We start from the raw sequence: 16758 nt of genomic DNA on the forward strand, positions 1-16758 counted from the left end.
TTTGTCCATATGCATTTGTTTATGCTACTCTGTATGTTGAATTGTAAGAGCTACGTCATCAGTTTATCTGATTGTCATAATGTAAATCTTTCACATTTTCTTTGTTCCTTTTGATCCTTGCATCCTTTACATTAGGTTGAATGGAAGAAAATGTCTAGATGTGGCATTTCTAACCTTTTTTCAAACCTAGTATACATTCTCACAGAAGAAACACACAACAGAGCAAGAAATGCAATCAACAAAGCATACCTTCTACTACCCTCTATAGAGTTTTAAAAAGCATTTCATGTCGAAGAACTAGATGTAGCTTAAAGTAGCGGGACAAGAAGCCTACGAGGTATCATTACTGATAAGGTACAACCTTTTTCCCTAGGATGATTTTGTCAACCTGGCAAACCCCTGCTTAATGAACTCCCTCACAACTGAGTTTTCCTCTCTCAGACAGGTGTGTGTGTGTGTGTGTGTGTGTGTGTGTGTGTGTGTGTGTGTGTTTCAAGTGCTTATTTTCAAGTGCATAAGAAATTATATAAATACATATATTGTGTGGTGTGTTGCTGACATCAAGGCCTATGATTGGCTGACGGTTGGTGACGTCACCAGACGCTCTGCCTGCGGAGGAGCTAGCCGGTGTCCCCGTTAGCTTGGAGAAGATACGAGACCCTCGCCCGTCTTTCATCCGACCACCTCAAACCGACATGGTGAGCAAAGCTATTCCTCCAGCCTAATTAACTATTGTTAAACGACACGTACTCATCGGCGACGTAGTGCTTTATTCATTGATATTTTTCCCAAAGCTACGGACGTTAACTTGCCGTTAACCGGGTGCTCGTTGCGCTCGCTGCGTATCTCTCCCGGCCTGCTTCCCTCATTGTCGCTTCAACGTTAAGCCTTTCAGCCACAATCCTTCCTCTAACTGCACGCCAGCGGCAATGGAGGACCTACTTGAAGCATTTGCATTCTATTACACTAACACCGGCCTGTTATTCCTCCCTGTGTCATTTCTAACCCGCCTCAACCAGTCTGACTTCACAGAGGACCAGATCACGGGTGAGTGAACGCTAACATCTGATCAGCGGACAGGATTCATCCTTTCATCAAGCATCCTCCTTTTAACATTTTAAATAACAATTAAACTGCACATGGCGGGTAACTGAAGGACTGAGCTAAAAATAAACTAATCACTCTCCATCTGTGTGAGGTTCAATTCTCGTCACGACATTCACCTGCCAAGCGGTGCCACAGGAAGCTGCACCAACCTCAACACATGTCATCTAGGAAAGCATCCTTTTGTTTCTGCTCATTTATGGTCTAGCTGCTGTAATGTAATGTTTGGTACAGGTGAAGTGTATGTGTAGTGACAAAATGACTTAATTCCGTGCATTGGATGTCAACACACATAGTTGTAGCTGTAGGATTTAACACTGCTATGCGTTTGTGTTTCTTTGTGTCGCCACCGTTGGATTAATATGTATTTGTACGCTGAATGAGTTCTGTCCCTCTGTCTCCCATGTCAGAGTTCAAGGAGGCTTTCCTTTTGTTTGACCGGACGGGTGAGGGGAAGATCACCTACAGCCAGTGTGGCGACGTGATGCGGGCGCTTGGACAGAACCCCGTCAATTCTGAGGTGCTCAAGGTCCTGGGAAACCCCAAGTTGGAAGGCAAGCCTCTGATTTGACCAGCCGCGACTTTAGTAGAGAAATTCAACCAACGTGATCGTTGCCTTGGTTACCAGACAGGTTGTGCGTACAGGTCCAGCATTACATCATAATCATTATGTGCTGAAAGGCATTTTTTGAGTTGTTTGGATTACAGTCATGACATGTGGTACAAAGCGTCTCTCATAGTACTGATGACCCATAACAGTCACAAGGTCACTCCACAAGTTTGTGTTCCTGCTGTAAATGAACTCTGTAATCCCCCTGATATGTGCATCTCACGATTAATGATTATGAATAAAAGTGTGCAGAATAATTCCTTTCAAATCAATGGAGAGAGCGAAGGAGTTGGGAAAACTGATGTGATGTTTACGACTACTACATGTGCTCTCAGTAAAAAGCTCTGCTCCTGTGAAAACTGCATTTCATTTTGCCTATATTGGGTTAAAGAGAGGCTCTCAAGCTTACTAATATCCATACAAATCTAGAATTTAAAAAAATGTGTTACTGATTGCGTTTCAGAGATGAACTACAAGATGTTGGATTTTGAACAGTTCCTGCCGATGCTTCAGGCCGTTGCAAAGAACAAAGACCAGGGTTCTTTTGACGATATCGTAGAAGGTCTGCGGGTCTTCGACAAGGAGGGGAACGGCACAGTGATGGGAGCAGAGCTGCGCCATGTCCTCACTACACTTGGCAAGTGAACAAAAACATGCAAAACACATCAATTATTATTATTATGCTTATCTAGTTTAGCGGCGAAAATGCTTTTCTTTACATGGTCCTAAAATGGCAATTCATTCTTTGTTTTGTTCGTTCCAGGTGAAAAAATGACAGAGGAGGAGGTAGAAACTCTTTTAGCGGGACACGAAGACGCCAATGGCTGCATTAACTATGAAGGTAAAGCAGCACAGTATGTGGAAAGAAACACTCTATTGGTACTTTCCAATACCCGTACTACCTGACACTTGAGTGTGCCAGAAAAAGTATTTCCCGATACGTTGTGTTTCAAATTCAAAAGATGTCATGATGTCACAATCTATTGCAATCGCAAAAAAAGAGCTAGTGTCCCCTCTGACAAATGTTGAATGTTATTTCCTGCTTTTGTCTGACTGTTTTTTAGAAGTGACGCTGATGTGTGTGTCTTTGTTTCTCTGTGACAGAACTCGTCCGGATGGTGATGAGCGGTTGAGGATTTCAGGAACGCACTTCCAGCATTCATTTTATCCTTGAATATTTTTATATTGTTTGTCTTGTCTTGCCCTTCTGTCCACATCGTCCTACCTCCAACAAGTCCATTTTCTTTTCTGTTTCTTGACATCTTCAATTTATTTCAAAAGTGCCTATTCAGTCTAGTGTGAAGAATCTCTGTCATCTCATTCTCCAAACAGTATTCAGCCCCGTAGGTACTCTGAAGCAAGGTTCCTTTATGATTCCCTCTTTATTAACCCGTCACTCTTGTTGTCAACAGCATATGTCGTTTTTTGATGTTTTGTTTGGATGGATATGATAATTTGACATGTTTCATGTAACAGTATTGAATAAAAACTCAAGTTTCCAAAGTGTCTTTCAGCTTCTGGGTCTTTATACACATCTGTAATCACATTAAGCAACATTGTACGTAGTTTATTTCCCTTTCTCATATTAAATCTCTCTAATGAAACATCTTTTGGGGTGATTCCAATTTTTTAAATCTCATTTTAGATGTTCCAATAATACTTTTTTTACTGGGACCTTTTATTCCTCATGTCAAACTCACAAGGATAAAGTGATGATATGTTGATACATTCCTGAATGTAAACTGGAGGAAGAGGTTGGCAGAGGCACAGAAATGTGATGCAGAGATTGTAGGTATAAATATAGTACTCAGACTTTTTATGATACTTATAGTAAACTATGACTGCTAGATGAAGTTTTTATGACGGTGACGTATTTTCTATGGTATACTATACCAAAACGTTTTATTTTTATGAAATGACGACTATAACTCAACTATTACTTTTGTTTCATGGCACACTTAAATCATTTCTTACACACCATACTACAACTTACTAAGACATTATTCTGTGTATAATGACTCACAACTATATTATGACTTACTATCTTTTGAATTTTTATGACTTTAATTTCATTCATTAAGGCATAATAATCACTTACTTTTAAAAAATACCATAATATAATAATACTATTTCTTATGACATTATACCATGACTTTATATTACATTTTGTGACATTTCTATGTCATAATGTATTATAAGTTTCTCATGACATCTTTATGGCTAAAAAATTGAAATGTAACTGAATTCTAAGTTCATACCATTGTATGAAATTGAATGACGTTTCAAAGTGACATCTTCATTAAAAAATCAAACAAACAGTGCCGACTTTAAAACGTTAAATTAAAAACCTCTCCCCACAACGACGTCCTCTTCACATCTTTATTTTTTTCCAACATTTTGTAATTAAAACCTGAACCTTTTTGTTATGCATCTCTGTTGAATACAAACTGTCAGAGTAACTGTCAGTCAGAATGTGATGACTTATTGAGGAAAAATTGATTCTACTGTATAATAATCAATGCAATTGCTGCTACCTTCAGCATAGTGAAAAACATACAGAAACTCAACACACACTTATTTCATATCACAAAATCCACAGAATGTAGTAATAACACAGATAAAATAAGTCCTTTTACGCTCACAACTACGATGAGGTCTGCAATACTGGCTTGACGGACATTAACTGTAAAGTTTCACCTTCTGACTGGATTATACTTCATGACAATGGCGTGACGTGTCGTGTGCAAAAGGAAGACGTTTCAATCCTTCGAACCCTGTGGCACACGACGAATGGCACTGGAAATAAAACTGAACGGTAATGTTGTTTACAGATCTTAATGGCATGCGGTCACATACACAAATGCTCACAGTCACATCTCAAGACCAACAAACCCGCCTAATTCATACACAAGTGAAGAGGGTAGATATAAGCTACAAATGTAATAATATACAGGTACAACGCCGACATATCATAGAAAGGAGATGGAAAAACAGAAAGTAAAAAATATAGAAATTGATAGGATAAAAAGTGAGGATATTGTTGCAGATATTAAGGACATAATTCTCCATTGTCAGCTGTTTAAGGTGCGAGCTCCCTTGTTTTCCGACAGGCTTCACATTTCCTCCGAGTGTGACTTGAAATGCACCAGAGAAAAACAAGCTGCTAAAAAAAACTTCTCAATTTCCCAAACAACCACAATTCAACTCACTGAATAAATGGAGATAAACATGATTATAAAACATTTTGGTTGAGCAATTAACACAAAGTCAAATTATTAATAAAATACTCGGTCACTGCGGTCACTTGCGTCATTCCCAAACTTTCAATCACTCCTTTTGAACAAAAAAACTACATTCCTCACAAACTCCTGGATGCTTCAGTTCATCCACATTTGAAAAACACGAAGCTAATCGCTGACATGTTATTCCTTAAGTGCTGTTGACCGGGAGGACGATATATATCAAGAGAAGTCCCCACAGGATGATGGGTTCATGCTGTCAGAACTTTCAAATAGTATCATTACCAGGCGACACAAGATGTGTTTGTAACAAAAAAATCCTGTTTACAGTACATCGTCTCAAACTGCATCCAAACCAACTTTGTTTACAATTGGCTTCTGATTTTTTATTTTTTTTTGTTCATAACAGACATTTCTCTAGTTTTAAACATCTGGGCCAGACCCTGTGGTGACTGTTTGTCCGTGTAAAACAAATTAGATCTGAGCGGAAAAGTAACATTTCCAATCAAGTTTTCAAATCTTTCAGTATGAAAAAGTATTTAAGACAACAAAAGGATGATATAAGTGCTGAAGTTAAATTTCATTGATGCTTCAAGTCTTGTAATTAGACCTCGGGAAACATGTTAAAAGTGCATTTCTGTCTTACATATATTTTACTTAGTACCTACAGTACACGGGGGACGGGGGGCTCTGGAGACATTGTGAAGCACAAACTTCACAAGCTGTTGCAGAAAATACATGCAACAATTGCCAAAACACTGAAAACGCAGGATGAGTTTCGTCTTCTTTCCTTGATTGGCAACATGTTGGTAAGAGCCTCTTAGTTCACCGGTTGGTGAGATGTTGCTGTCCAATCAAATGCACAGGATGAACAGCTTCATTTTCTTCATAGGCAGATACAATTTAAAAAAGGACATATTTTTCAACAGAAACTTAAAGTAGAGCTGGTTTAATCAATACTGTATCATTTTTTCTTCCTTGCATCAATTGTCTTGTTGAAAAAAAAAAGAAAAAGGATCTGAACATGTAAAATGTGTTGTTCTTCGGGTTTATGACTTCTTCATTTGAGATGGTACCGAGTGGTCAGAGTCATTCGGATTCTCAAGCTATGTATGATTCTCTCACTGTGGAGGAGGGACTGGAGCTGAAGGGTGTAGCGTTTCCCCAGGAAGGGGGGGGGTCGGTTCTGTAAGGTGTAAAACGGGTACAGAGCAGATGTAAAGCCTTTTTAAAGAAAAAATCTATTATGTTTTTAGTTAATTTCTTCAAATGTATGCTAATGGCTATACAGATCTGAGGGTTAAAAAATATGGATGTGAGACTAAACAAATAACATAATGATGCATAATAGGTATTAAAGAACTTAAACTTACCATGGAGTACAGGAGTAGTGCTGGAGCTGGAGCTTGAATGGGGAGCCGGGGTCGCGCCTGGAGGGCAGGGGGGCGAGTTGTGAGCCCCCTGAGGGGGTTGGGACTCAGGGGCCGAGGCGGAGGATGAGGATGGAGGTGCGGGACTGGGGGCCGGCTGCGGTGCCGGTGTGTTGGGTGCCTGCTGACTGGCGGTGAGGGGTGCTGGGGCTGGTGCTGGGGCGGCCTGGTTGGCGTGGGGGCCTCCGGCCTGGCTGTGCTGCTGGTGCTGAATCTGCTGGAAGTGCTGCTGGCGGGCCCTCATCTCGGCATATTTCAACTGTTCCATGTGGAAGGACTGACGGTCGGCCAGCAGCTGCTGACGCTGGTACTCCAACTGAAAACACACAAAAAAAGAGGTTAAAATAAAGGTTTGAGGTGTTGTACTGTAATTATGTTTACTTCTCCTTTGAGATACATTTCAGAATCCCTGACTTACGGCCTCCCTCTCTCTGTCCATTATGGTTTCCAGTTCTTCAAAGTGTCGAAGTTTAATCTCCAGTTTCTTCATTTGGGTCTCCACCAGCAGGGCCACAAGAGATTTAATCTTCCTCTCTTCAACTGCAGCCAGATGCTACGAAAAAAGTGAAGGAGAAACTTACATTAAACAACTCTTTGTCTGTCTCTCCATAATTACATCAGCTAATTATTTTATATAATAAGAAATGTTGAAATTGATAAAACGTTCATTCTTGAAAAACACATTTTTATAAAAAAATGTAATAGTATTGTATGTGATAAAAACGTTATAATAAAGGCATAGTCTCATAGTCATGAATGCCAAAAAGGTCAAATAAGTGTGTCATAAAAAATCATATTATGTCCTAAAAGAAATAGTATACTATGGGTTAGAATAGTTATAGCTATGACAATTGTCATGACAAAAGTCATTTAATTAGATTTATTTAGAAAATCTATTTATAGTGTGCAATCATAAATATTTTGTAAAAATATAATACGAAGTAGTTTATAGGATAGCATTACATACAGCAAAGAATTGTTTTTAAAAGTACAGCACAAATGAAGTATGTAAAAATGCATCTATCATACAAACTACAGTATGTCATTAAGGTAATAAACTTTACCTTGGCTTTGACAGCTGCAGCAGCGAGTGCAGACGCAGCAGCAGTGGCAAGGTTCCCCTCTCCAATATCATGCTCCACCTTAGCTTTCCTCTCTCCTTCACTCTCTGCTTCTCTTTGTCCTTCCTCTGTGCCCTCTTTTCCATCCTTCACCTTCTTCCCATTACCTTTGAGAAAGGAAAAAAAGGTCATTTTTTTCTATTTCAAGAACACTCCACTTCCTCTTAATGAGTGAGATGCATCTCATACCAATCTCTGCCTCTGTTTTGTCCGTCTCCCTCTCTGCTTCTGCATCTCTTCCTCTTTCTTCTTCCTTCTTCCCATTCTCTGACTGTTTCTCCTCTTCCTCGGTTGCTCCATCTTTGCTCTCCTGAAGGTGAAAAAAACAAATCACAATTAACCTCATAAGCAGAACTAAAAATAACAATGAATTATAATGTTATTTGGAACATGCATCACACCTTGGACTCCCTCTTCTCTTCACTTGGTTGGTTGTCACTCTTACTTTCATCGCTGCTTTCATCTAGAGAGAAGACAAGTCAATTTTTCAGCCCTACAATTCTGCGAGCCCCGAGTGTGTGCGTCCGTCTTACCAGGTCTCTCTCCCTCCTCCAGGCCGGTGCCTGCAATGCCACTACCCTCCAAGCCATACAGCGGATCCTGGCGCCCGCTGACCCTCGCTGCCTCCTCCACCCTCCGCACGTGAGCCTCAACCAGCGCTGCAGGGACCTCCTCCTTCATACGAGAAAACTCCTCTGAGAGGGAGAGACACAGTTAGAGGTCATTGGTTTACTAAAGAGTAATCAATAATAAAAATTCAAAATCAGCACATTCAAAATGAGCTCCTTCTCACCCAGGGCAGATTTGGCTGCAGCAGAGGCAACACGTGGGTCGACGACAGAGGCGAGGAAGGCCACTGTGCTCATGACAGGGTTTCCTGCCTGGCTGAAAGGTACCGGCTGGTAGGACAGCGGCCCCAGGGACGACGAGTTGTCCTCTAAATAAGGGTCTTCAATGGGCAGTCGCAGGAAGTGCAGGATGCACTCATCCTGCGTACGGCTCCCCACGTGCTCTGAAACCTTGTTCCAGTCGTCTTTGTACATCTCCAACCCCTGGACGAAGTGACTACACTTAGCTTCATGTTTCTACCTTGTTTTCACACCACTAATGTTAAGGATCATTTGTACCTCAAGCAGTAGCAGTGTTTCCTGCTCTGTCCACTCCCTCATAGAGCTCGATGTGTTCTTGCTCTGTGAATAAACATCACCACCACGTTGTTAATAAAGGAGATTTTTGAGCATCAAAAATCGTCCTTCCTTCGTGTATTTTCTCGGTTTTGTACCTTTGCAGAACAGGGCTTCTTGCTGTACATGTCAGTCCGCAAACCAAAGTTCTGCAGATCTGCTGGTTTCTCCTTTACTTTATCTGGGAAGGACATCATCTGCTGGGTAGCAGGCGTCTACAGGTGCACAGTGAAAGGACACGTGTAAATGAAAACAGAACGCGTGTGCATGTTTCTATTTATGTTGGTGCGAGGGAGCGTCTGTGGACCTGGGACGTCTTGGGCTGCAGGGGCACCAGACTGGACGGAGTGTCTGCAAGGACGTGGAAGTGAGAAGTGGGTGGGGGACCCATGGGTGTGGGTCGGCTCTCAGAGTCAACCTGGTAATTGATGAGGCCCCACTGCTCCAGGAAGGCGTGCACTCTGCAGCGGAAGAAACACACAGTGTACAACACCGAATGCAGTTCAACCAAATCAAGCAACTCTCCAAATACAGTCAGAACGCTGGAGTACATTCGCATTCGCCCTCCAACTACCTCATGATTGCACACACGTCTCCTGCCAGGTTTCTGCGACAGGCCGTGGATGTCAGATATTCCTGAGGGTTCAGCCGGTATGTGTCAATCATGAAGTTCCTGTACGCCAGGTAACTGAAAGAAGGAGGTGCATAACAACTTACTGTAGTGTCCTTTGTGATTGCTTTTTGAAGCAGTTTTCATGTGAACCATCACATTTTTTTGTGTGTACGGATCAAATACTCACATCTCTGGGGTTTTCGATTTGTTCTTCCCATTGAAAAACTCGGGCAGGGCTCTGCGCTCAATGGCATGAACACTGGGGGGGAACAATTGAGACGTTGTGAGGACACACTCCAGCATTTTGAGTCGCATCTCTAGTCAAAATGACACAAAGCCAAATTCCCCCCATTCTTTTTTTCCCATGTCTGAACTCTATAAATTCCCCAGTGACATATCTTATATCAGATTACATTACATTACATTACAGGTCATTTAGCAGACGCTTTTATCCAAAGCGACTTACATTACACTTTACATTACAACATCAGATTACTGAAAATACATCTCTTACCTGTTGTAGTCAAACCAGGCAGCGTAGCTCGGTATAATAATGTGATGAGTTTGCTCGGTCACATTGTCCTCGTGGAGGTCGGAGCCTTTCACTGGTTCCCCCTTCACGCTCGCAGAGCCTTCCTCCTCCTCCTGTTTGAACACACACTCGCGTTGACGAATGGCTTTCCTGCCCTCACTGCCCCCACATGTTACTGCAGTTTAACAAACCACTTTACCTTGCCTGTTGTTTCCATGGACTCATCCTCTTGCTCTTCTGTTTGAACCACAAAAGAATGGTTTGTATACGACAAGGGCAGTGGGACACAACATTTACTAAGTCCACTACTCTGAGGGAGTAGTGGACTTATTCACAGTTTAAAATGCAAACTTTTCAAACACAGATTTGCAATTAAGTAATACATTAATCTTTTTTTCAATGGATTGCTCTTGCTGTTCCACTATTTTACAGTGTTTGCGTGGAAAACGGATATATTATATATGAATGAGTTAAAGGTGGCCGTGATGAAGATGATAGTAAACTTGCTCCTCACCAATTTCTGTTCCGCCTTTGACTGGAGTTGAATCAGAGTCCTTCTTGGTGCTATCTGCCAAAAACAAAATATAATGTCAGCGAGTAACACACAACAACTATAAGGACTTTAAGGAGACAATAAAGGTTTATTTTAATGGTCCTATTTGGTTCGATGTATGTATAGTCTAAACATTTTAGTACTGGTTTTAGGTGGGTTTCCCTCTTCCGATGCAGGAACAGGTGATGCTTCATCCAGGTCTTTGCTAGGATCCTCCTGTTCCTCTTCCCTTTGGCCCCGTTTTGACTTGGCGTACGGGGTCGTTGGCCTGTCCACACAGCCACACGTATACAAAACACATTATCACAGTGCTGCATCGTGTCTCTGATATAATTGGTTTTAAAAGCTGACGTGTGGGACATCCTTGCATCGAGACAGTCTGGTCACCAACCCTTTTTTGGTATTCTTCTTCTTGCTCTCCTGAGGCGGAGGAGTGGGGGACGGCGACGGCGACCTCTTCCTCTTCTTGGCGCTGCCGGGCTTCTTGTCCCTCCGCTCGTCTGAAGTGGTCACCTCATCTGTCAGCGTCTTGGCTGAGATCCTCTTCCTCTTTGGGCACCCCTCGCCCACCTCATAGTCCTCCTCATTCATCCATTCGTTGTACTGGTCCAGGTCTAAAATCCACTTGGCATGGACCTGTGAACAGAGAACGTTGTATTTAGTGAGCGTGTCAGCCACAGTGACAAAACACAACTTATTCCATCGTTTTTTTTTATGTTAGGTGCATTCTCTACAAAACACCAACAGTCATTTTCAACTTGGCACAATGTTAGTGTAAGAAAATTTCAATGATTATTGTAAAAACAATTCTACAGAGACTTGACTACACCAAAGGAAACTGCAGTTACTCTCCATCAAGTCACTATTGCAGTGACAGGATAGAGAAACTAACACACAGTGAATATTTTCATTTGAAAACAGCTCAGGCATTGGACAACATTGGAATGCTTCCATATTCTCACTATCATTTCCCATTGAGTGCTCAGTGCCTTGAAGTGTTGATGCTCTGAATACACAATAACAGCTGCTGACGCTGCCTTTTTTCATGATTCAGTCAAGTGTGAGAGTGACCGTGTTTGCTTCAAGTGCCAATTCAATTTAGCAATTGATTCTTTAATGTTTTGCACTGAGGGAGAAAGGAGAAGAAGACTAGGAAGCAATCAACTCTACATACACGCTGCGGCCCCCTGACAGCTTTGTATAATAAAGAAAAGCCTGATGTATTTACTAAATATTTAAAGACATTTTCCTAAATTGTATACATAAAAATGCAGAGGCGTCTAAAATGTTCCAGGTGATGTAAAGGCAAGAACAAGTCAATATAGGAAAAATACATACTGTTCATTCGGTTAAATATGTTTATTAAAACTTGCATGTGAGCAGATATTTGAAAAAAAATTGATAAGTAAAAAGTAAATATATTTTTTTATTTGGGAATGAAATAGGCACAAAGAAAGAGAGACAACAAACAACAAAAAGGTTTCTATCAAATCAATACCTTCCTCGGCTTTTCTGGGCTCGGAGGATCCTCCACAGAAGCCTCAATCTCACTTGCTTGGATCCAGGTATCATAACTAAATGGTGAGAGGAATGAGGTCAAAGGTCAAAGCAGGGGAAAGACTTAAAGAAGCGTTGATAAAACCACACTGGCAGATCCCCTCTACAGTGTTATCCTTCCACAGTGACGGGTAAAATGTTTCTATTTAAATGGTAAATGGTGTACATATCTCTGTAAACTCATCACCAACCTGTCTGGGAAATATCCCCAGTGAAGGAGCACTTGCTTATCTCTCTTCATCACTGGACGCACCCACTCTTCTGCATCCCAAAGAGGAAAGGAAACCAACACAGAGCACGTCATTGCATCACAATCCATAATACAAATCAATAAACTGTGTTTAAAAAAACATCTGAAGCCTCACCTTCCTCCAGGCTGGTGGGAATAGAAACAACAACATGAGAGCCGGAGGCCTTTTCCTCAGTTACAGATCCCTGCAACCGATCACGCCACAAGGAAATATTGGTTGAGATTATAAAATAAAAATAGTTGTACTTTTTTAATGAGTTTTTAGTCCGCATGACTGCAGTACTGAGACTTTCAACAAAACAAAATACACACCTGATGTCTTTTTATAATGTCCTTCAGTTTCCCGAGCAGTTTTGGCTCTATGTCGGAGCTCAGGTAGATGACTGGCCTGCTAAGGCAGTTGTTCTGAGAGGAAAAGAAATGCAGCAGATGTTTGAACTATTGAAAATTATATTGCAAATAGTCAGGACATATCTATAAAATATATTTATTTAACTTCATATCATCTCAATTAAAACTCAGTCAGTTATTCAGCTCTCCAGATTAAGGGAGCTGAATGATGTGTGAAGTGTAACTGCAGGACTGATTAAGTAGGATTACTGCTCAAGTCACATGACTGGCTGCCCCTTCATTATTTCTTTTGGGAAAGCTCAGGCAGCTTGATTCTCAGAACCTTCACAATTATGGTGTAATTGTAAGAGGCATGCATCTCTCAAATAGAGCTTTTTCTTTGCAATTTTTGAGCTAGAAGATCTGAAGCAAAAAAACAAAATGTATCAAATGACCCCTGCTGGAGTTCACGCTCGATCTCTTAAAAACAACAATGTGTGTTGTTGTTTATAAAATCAACCACTGCTATTAGCCTCAAAGAAACAGCAGTGATAATATTTTGCAAAAATAATTGTGGTTGTCCAGCTAATGGCTGTTAAAAGCATGCATAGAGAAAAGCTCTGTGGCAAACTTACTTGAACTAAGGACTTCTCAATAGTCATGAACATCTCTACATTTCGGTCCATCCTCGACGGATTCTGGAAGTCAAACCTGCGCCTACCAGGAAATTAGACCGGAGTTACACATGAAACTGCAACACAGCCGAAGTCCAAACTATGTGCCGAGCACGAACGTTGAGCAATTTATTCATTTAAATAGGCTAAAGAGGTCTTACCATCCTTGGTCACTCTTGAACTTGTAGGCAGCTGCCAGGATGTGGCAGAGAGCCCCTCCTGACTTGAAGTCCAGAAAACACTTCATCTGCAGACACAAAAGAGTTTAAAACACCTCTGTGGGAAAAATCCACATGTGAATGTCCCGATTGAGGAGACATACTGGCAGCTTGGTGAGCGGAGGGTTGCTGACATGTCGACCGAACACCTCCTCCTGGAACTGCAGCAGCTGGACCACCAGGCTGGACAGAGACTTGTTGGTGGGGGGCTCGGCCTGGATGTACTGGGAGGACGTAGGGAGGCAATCAGTGCAGAGCAACAGGGATTGGTAACATTTACAGCAGGGGGATAGTTGCTAAAATCAGTTATGTTAAAAACTGGAGGGAGCATTTTTTATGGGGGCATATGTTATGTAATGTGTGAATTAAATGGTAAATATAGTTGTTTCCATCCTTTTTATTTTCATACTCTTAAATAAATAATGCAGTTATTTGATTAAATCAATGTGACCAAGCGGCAGCATACCGCTGGTGTTATGGCAGACAGGCCATGGCTCCAGTAAGCGCCGCGCGCCACACAGCCAACATCTGGATCTGAGCTGCATTACCGTTAGCCGATTAGCTAACTAGCGAGCTAGCTCGCTGGCCGGCCAAAGTCACCCCTTTTGCAAAATATCATACTAGCGGGACTGATTGTGTGCTGCTTTTGCATCGGTTTAGGTACAATAACGTGTAGTGATGACGCGTTTAGCGGCCGCATCTGTTGCAGCTGTTGGCTCAGCATCCTTTTGTATTCCGACTCGAGTGAATCAAACAGCTGGACGCTCAGCAGCACCCTCCCTCCTCTCTTTGTCACTGCCTCTGCCCAATAGGTAAGCACCCAAATGTAAGGGTGAACAATGTATGCTCCTCGTGTATGGATACAAAACATGCGGTCGGTACCTTCTTGTAATTCTTTCCCAGCCAGACGCGGACATTATCAAACTGAGAAACGGTATCAGACGCTTCGAAATATTTTACATTCGGGCCGCCGTCTTTCTTCCGCACCGCCATCTTTGACTGCAGACAACTCGTCAACGTCGCGCGCCTCCCAGCGGCCAAAGTCAGGAACTACAGCTCGTGGTGAGTGTAATGACCATCGATGACCAGCAGGTTGCGCACTAACGCAGGGAACGTTTAAAAAAAATACTTGGTCGCGATATAGGAGATTGTAGAAGCAGCAGCAAGTCCAACAACTTTAAACATCATTAAAAAAAAACACTACGTTTAATTCCTCTAGTCAAGGAGTTCAAGAAAACTGTGACTGTAACAAAATGTAGATGCGAGCATCAAGACTAAAAGCAGGCTCTGCATTATATCCGTATCATATTACCATACTGTTGGATCATTATTATTGGTGTATGCATGAAAATAGTACATATATCTTGGAGATGTATATCATTTTAACTGCTATTGGGCAGTATAATGAAACAATTTACGGACTCAACGAATAGTTCGATGCACCTCAAAACAGTAATGCACTCTGCAGATGGCAACTTAAGAAGTGTGTGTGAAGACGGGTATGACGAGGAGGAACTTTATACTTCCTCGCTGAGTCATAGTTGTTTAATTGTAACTTTCTCAAAAAAGGCTGTCATTTGAATGACCAAATAAAGCACTTATAAATCTTGAATAAAAAGTAAAAGAAAAAAGAAAACAAACATTCTGCATGAGACATTTTTGTATTTAGAAATTTTGAATTGACTAAAAACATTGTTTTAATTGTATAACTAATAATTATCAATGTGAATGATGTACTGTCCATAGATCTGCTATCAACAAATGCTTTTAATTGTATGACACCTACACCATGAATTTATTCTTTTTAAATATGAAGTTCTCTCAGCTATTCAAGTCCTCTGTCCCTTTTACTTATTTATTATTATATATGGATTTAATTGGTTTTATCCAATTTATTTTACTTTGTTTAATTGATGAGGGTCATGATTTGACTGTTGTTCTATATCGGAGGATTTGGACCCATCCAAGTGGTGGATGTGCTACACAAAATATGCAAATATTTCCCCTATATCGAAGATTTTATTTTGAAGATACTTATATAACAATTGTATACATTAATGTTAAAACAGCTAAAAAATCCCGATATCTGAACAGATAAAGGGAGTGACAGCCACTGACACATGCTTTGTCAGACTTGATATTATATGAATATACACAAACAAATAATTATAATCATATATAATAAATTAAATACGACAAAAACACCATAATGCAAGCAGTTACAAATGCAGATCCCGTATTCAATTTAATACCATAGGACTACTCATTCATAATGAGTTGATAAAAATATTTGTAAAAAAAGGTTGTAAATTCAGCAGACACGAGGGATCAGAAAAAGCGGAGAAAAATATAGACCAACGGACTGCTTTCATGTCTTTGACCTTTTTACTGATTCTCATTTAGTCATATGCTGAAATTAACCTTCATTAACAGAAAATAGGTGTGTGTGCGTGTCCGTGCGTGTGCATGCGTGTGTGTGTGTGGGTGTGTGTGTGTGTGTGTGAGTCTGTGGCTTATTTGTGAAAGTCCAGAAACAACATTGAAGGGAGTAGTACTTCTTGAACTAGTATTCCTCAGGCAGTCTGTGTGTTTGTATTTGCTGTGTGAGTGTGCGTGTCTGTGTGTGTGTAGCACCCGTCTGCGCACAAGGAGAGAGTGTGAAGCCTATTGATTATTTTAATCCTCCTATTTGTGAGTCTGTGATCCTCTCGGCTCAGCCTTCCACAGAGGCATTGCTAATGGGGCTGAACGCTTCCCTCCTCAGCCCTCTCTCCCTGTCCAATTAACTTAACGCTGGAATCTGCGAGGGGGGAGCAGGGGGACTCACAGGGCTGCGGTGGTGCTATGGTGGGGGGCCGGACACATTGCTGTGACACAGCCCAACCAACACCCCCTATACTCCAACATCTCCCAATCTCTCATTTGCACCAGAAAGAACTCCCAGTTTCAGAATAGCACAACGTCTCACTTTAATTAAAGATCCATCTATTTATTTTATTCTGGTGAGGTGAGAACTCGATTTAGACAGTGTTTCATTTTCACATGGTGGACTTACAGGGTGGCCGTGCACTTAGAAGCCTGCAGCAGGTAAAGAACCGAGTCTTTTTGTCAGTATGCTACTTTAAAGCAAGCTGCTGTCTCTGTAATTCTGTCTGACCTTATAGGTTACAATAAAAATCTGTCCAATTAATGTTTGTGTTCAACTCTTCTTGACACTACAATTTATAAAACTAAACCTTCAATTGTTACCTTGCTAATAAAGGTGGTGCTATATTTTACACCCCACTCTTTGGTAGTGAATAAAACTCCATCACTGACCCAACTAAACTGCAAAGGACACCTT

At 41.2% G+C, this 16758-nt stretch overlaps 2 protein-coding genes across 2 annotated transcripts; one reads left to right on the forward strand and one right to left on the reverse strand.

Annotated features, from left to right (window-relative positions):
• The first annotated feature begins 565 nt into the window (after positions 1–565).
• On the forward strand, positions 566–3222 carry myl6 (myosin, light chain 6, alkali, smooth muscle and non-muscle). Its single transcript, XM_040203598.2, has 6 exons — positions 566–698; positions 1020–1047; positions 1515–1658; positions 2178–2351; positions 2478–2555; positions 2819–3222. The coding sequence occupies exons 1-6, from the start codon at positions 696–698 to the stop codon at positions 2845–2847; spliced, it is 456 nt and encodes a 151-aa protein (XP_040059532.1). The 5' UTR covers positions 566–695; the 3' UTR covers positions 2848–3222.
• Positions 3223–4079: 857 nt separating this feature from the next.
• smarcc2 (SWI/SNF related BAF chromatin remodeling complex subunit C2) lies at positions 4080–14442 on the reverse strand. Its single transcript, XM_040203596.2, has 26 exons — positions 14298–14442; positions 13520–13639; positions 13359–13444; positions 13159–13240; positions 12506–12598; positions 12309–12378; positions 12135–12204; positions 11885–11960; positions 10778–11022; positions 10530–10654; positions 10348–10401; positions 10033–10070; positions 9816–9946; positions 9489–9560; positions 9263–9376; positions 8996–9149; positions 8787–8903; positions 8632–8694; positions 8298–8556; positions 8038–8199; positions 7906–7967; positions 7694–7814; positions 7448–7611; positions 6802–6936; positions 6327–6699; positions 4080–6139 (listed from the first exon to the last, which is right to left on the reverse strand). Exons 1-26 carry the CDS (start codon positions 14406–14408, stop codon positions 6075–6077), a joined length of 3162 nt encoding a protein of 1053 aa, XP_040059530.1. The 5' UTR covers positions 14409–14442; the 3' UTR covers positions 4080–6074.
• Between the last annotated feature and the right edge of the window lie 2316 nt (positions 14443–16758).

This window comes from Gasterosteus aculeatus, chromosome 17 (genome assembly GCF_964276395.1).
Source record: "Gasterosteus aculeatus chromosome 17, fGasAcu3.hap1.1, whole genome shotgun sequence".
Classification (NCBI taxonomy): domain Eukaryota; kingdom Metazoa; phylum Chordata; class Actinopteri; order Perciformes; family Gasterosteidae; genus Gasterosteus; species Gasterosteus aculeatus.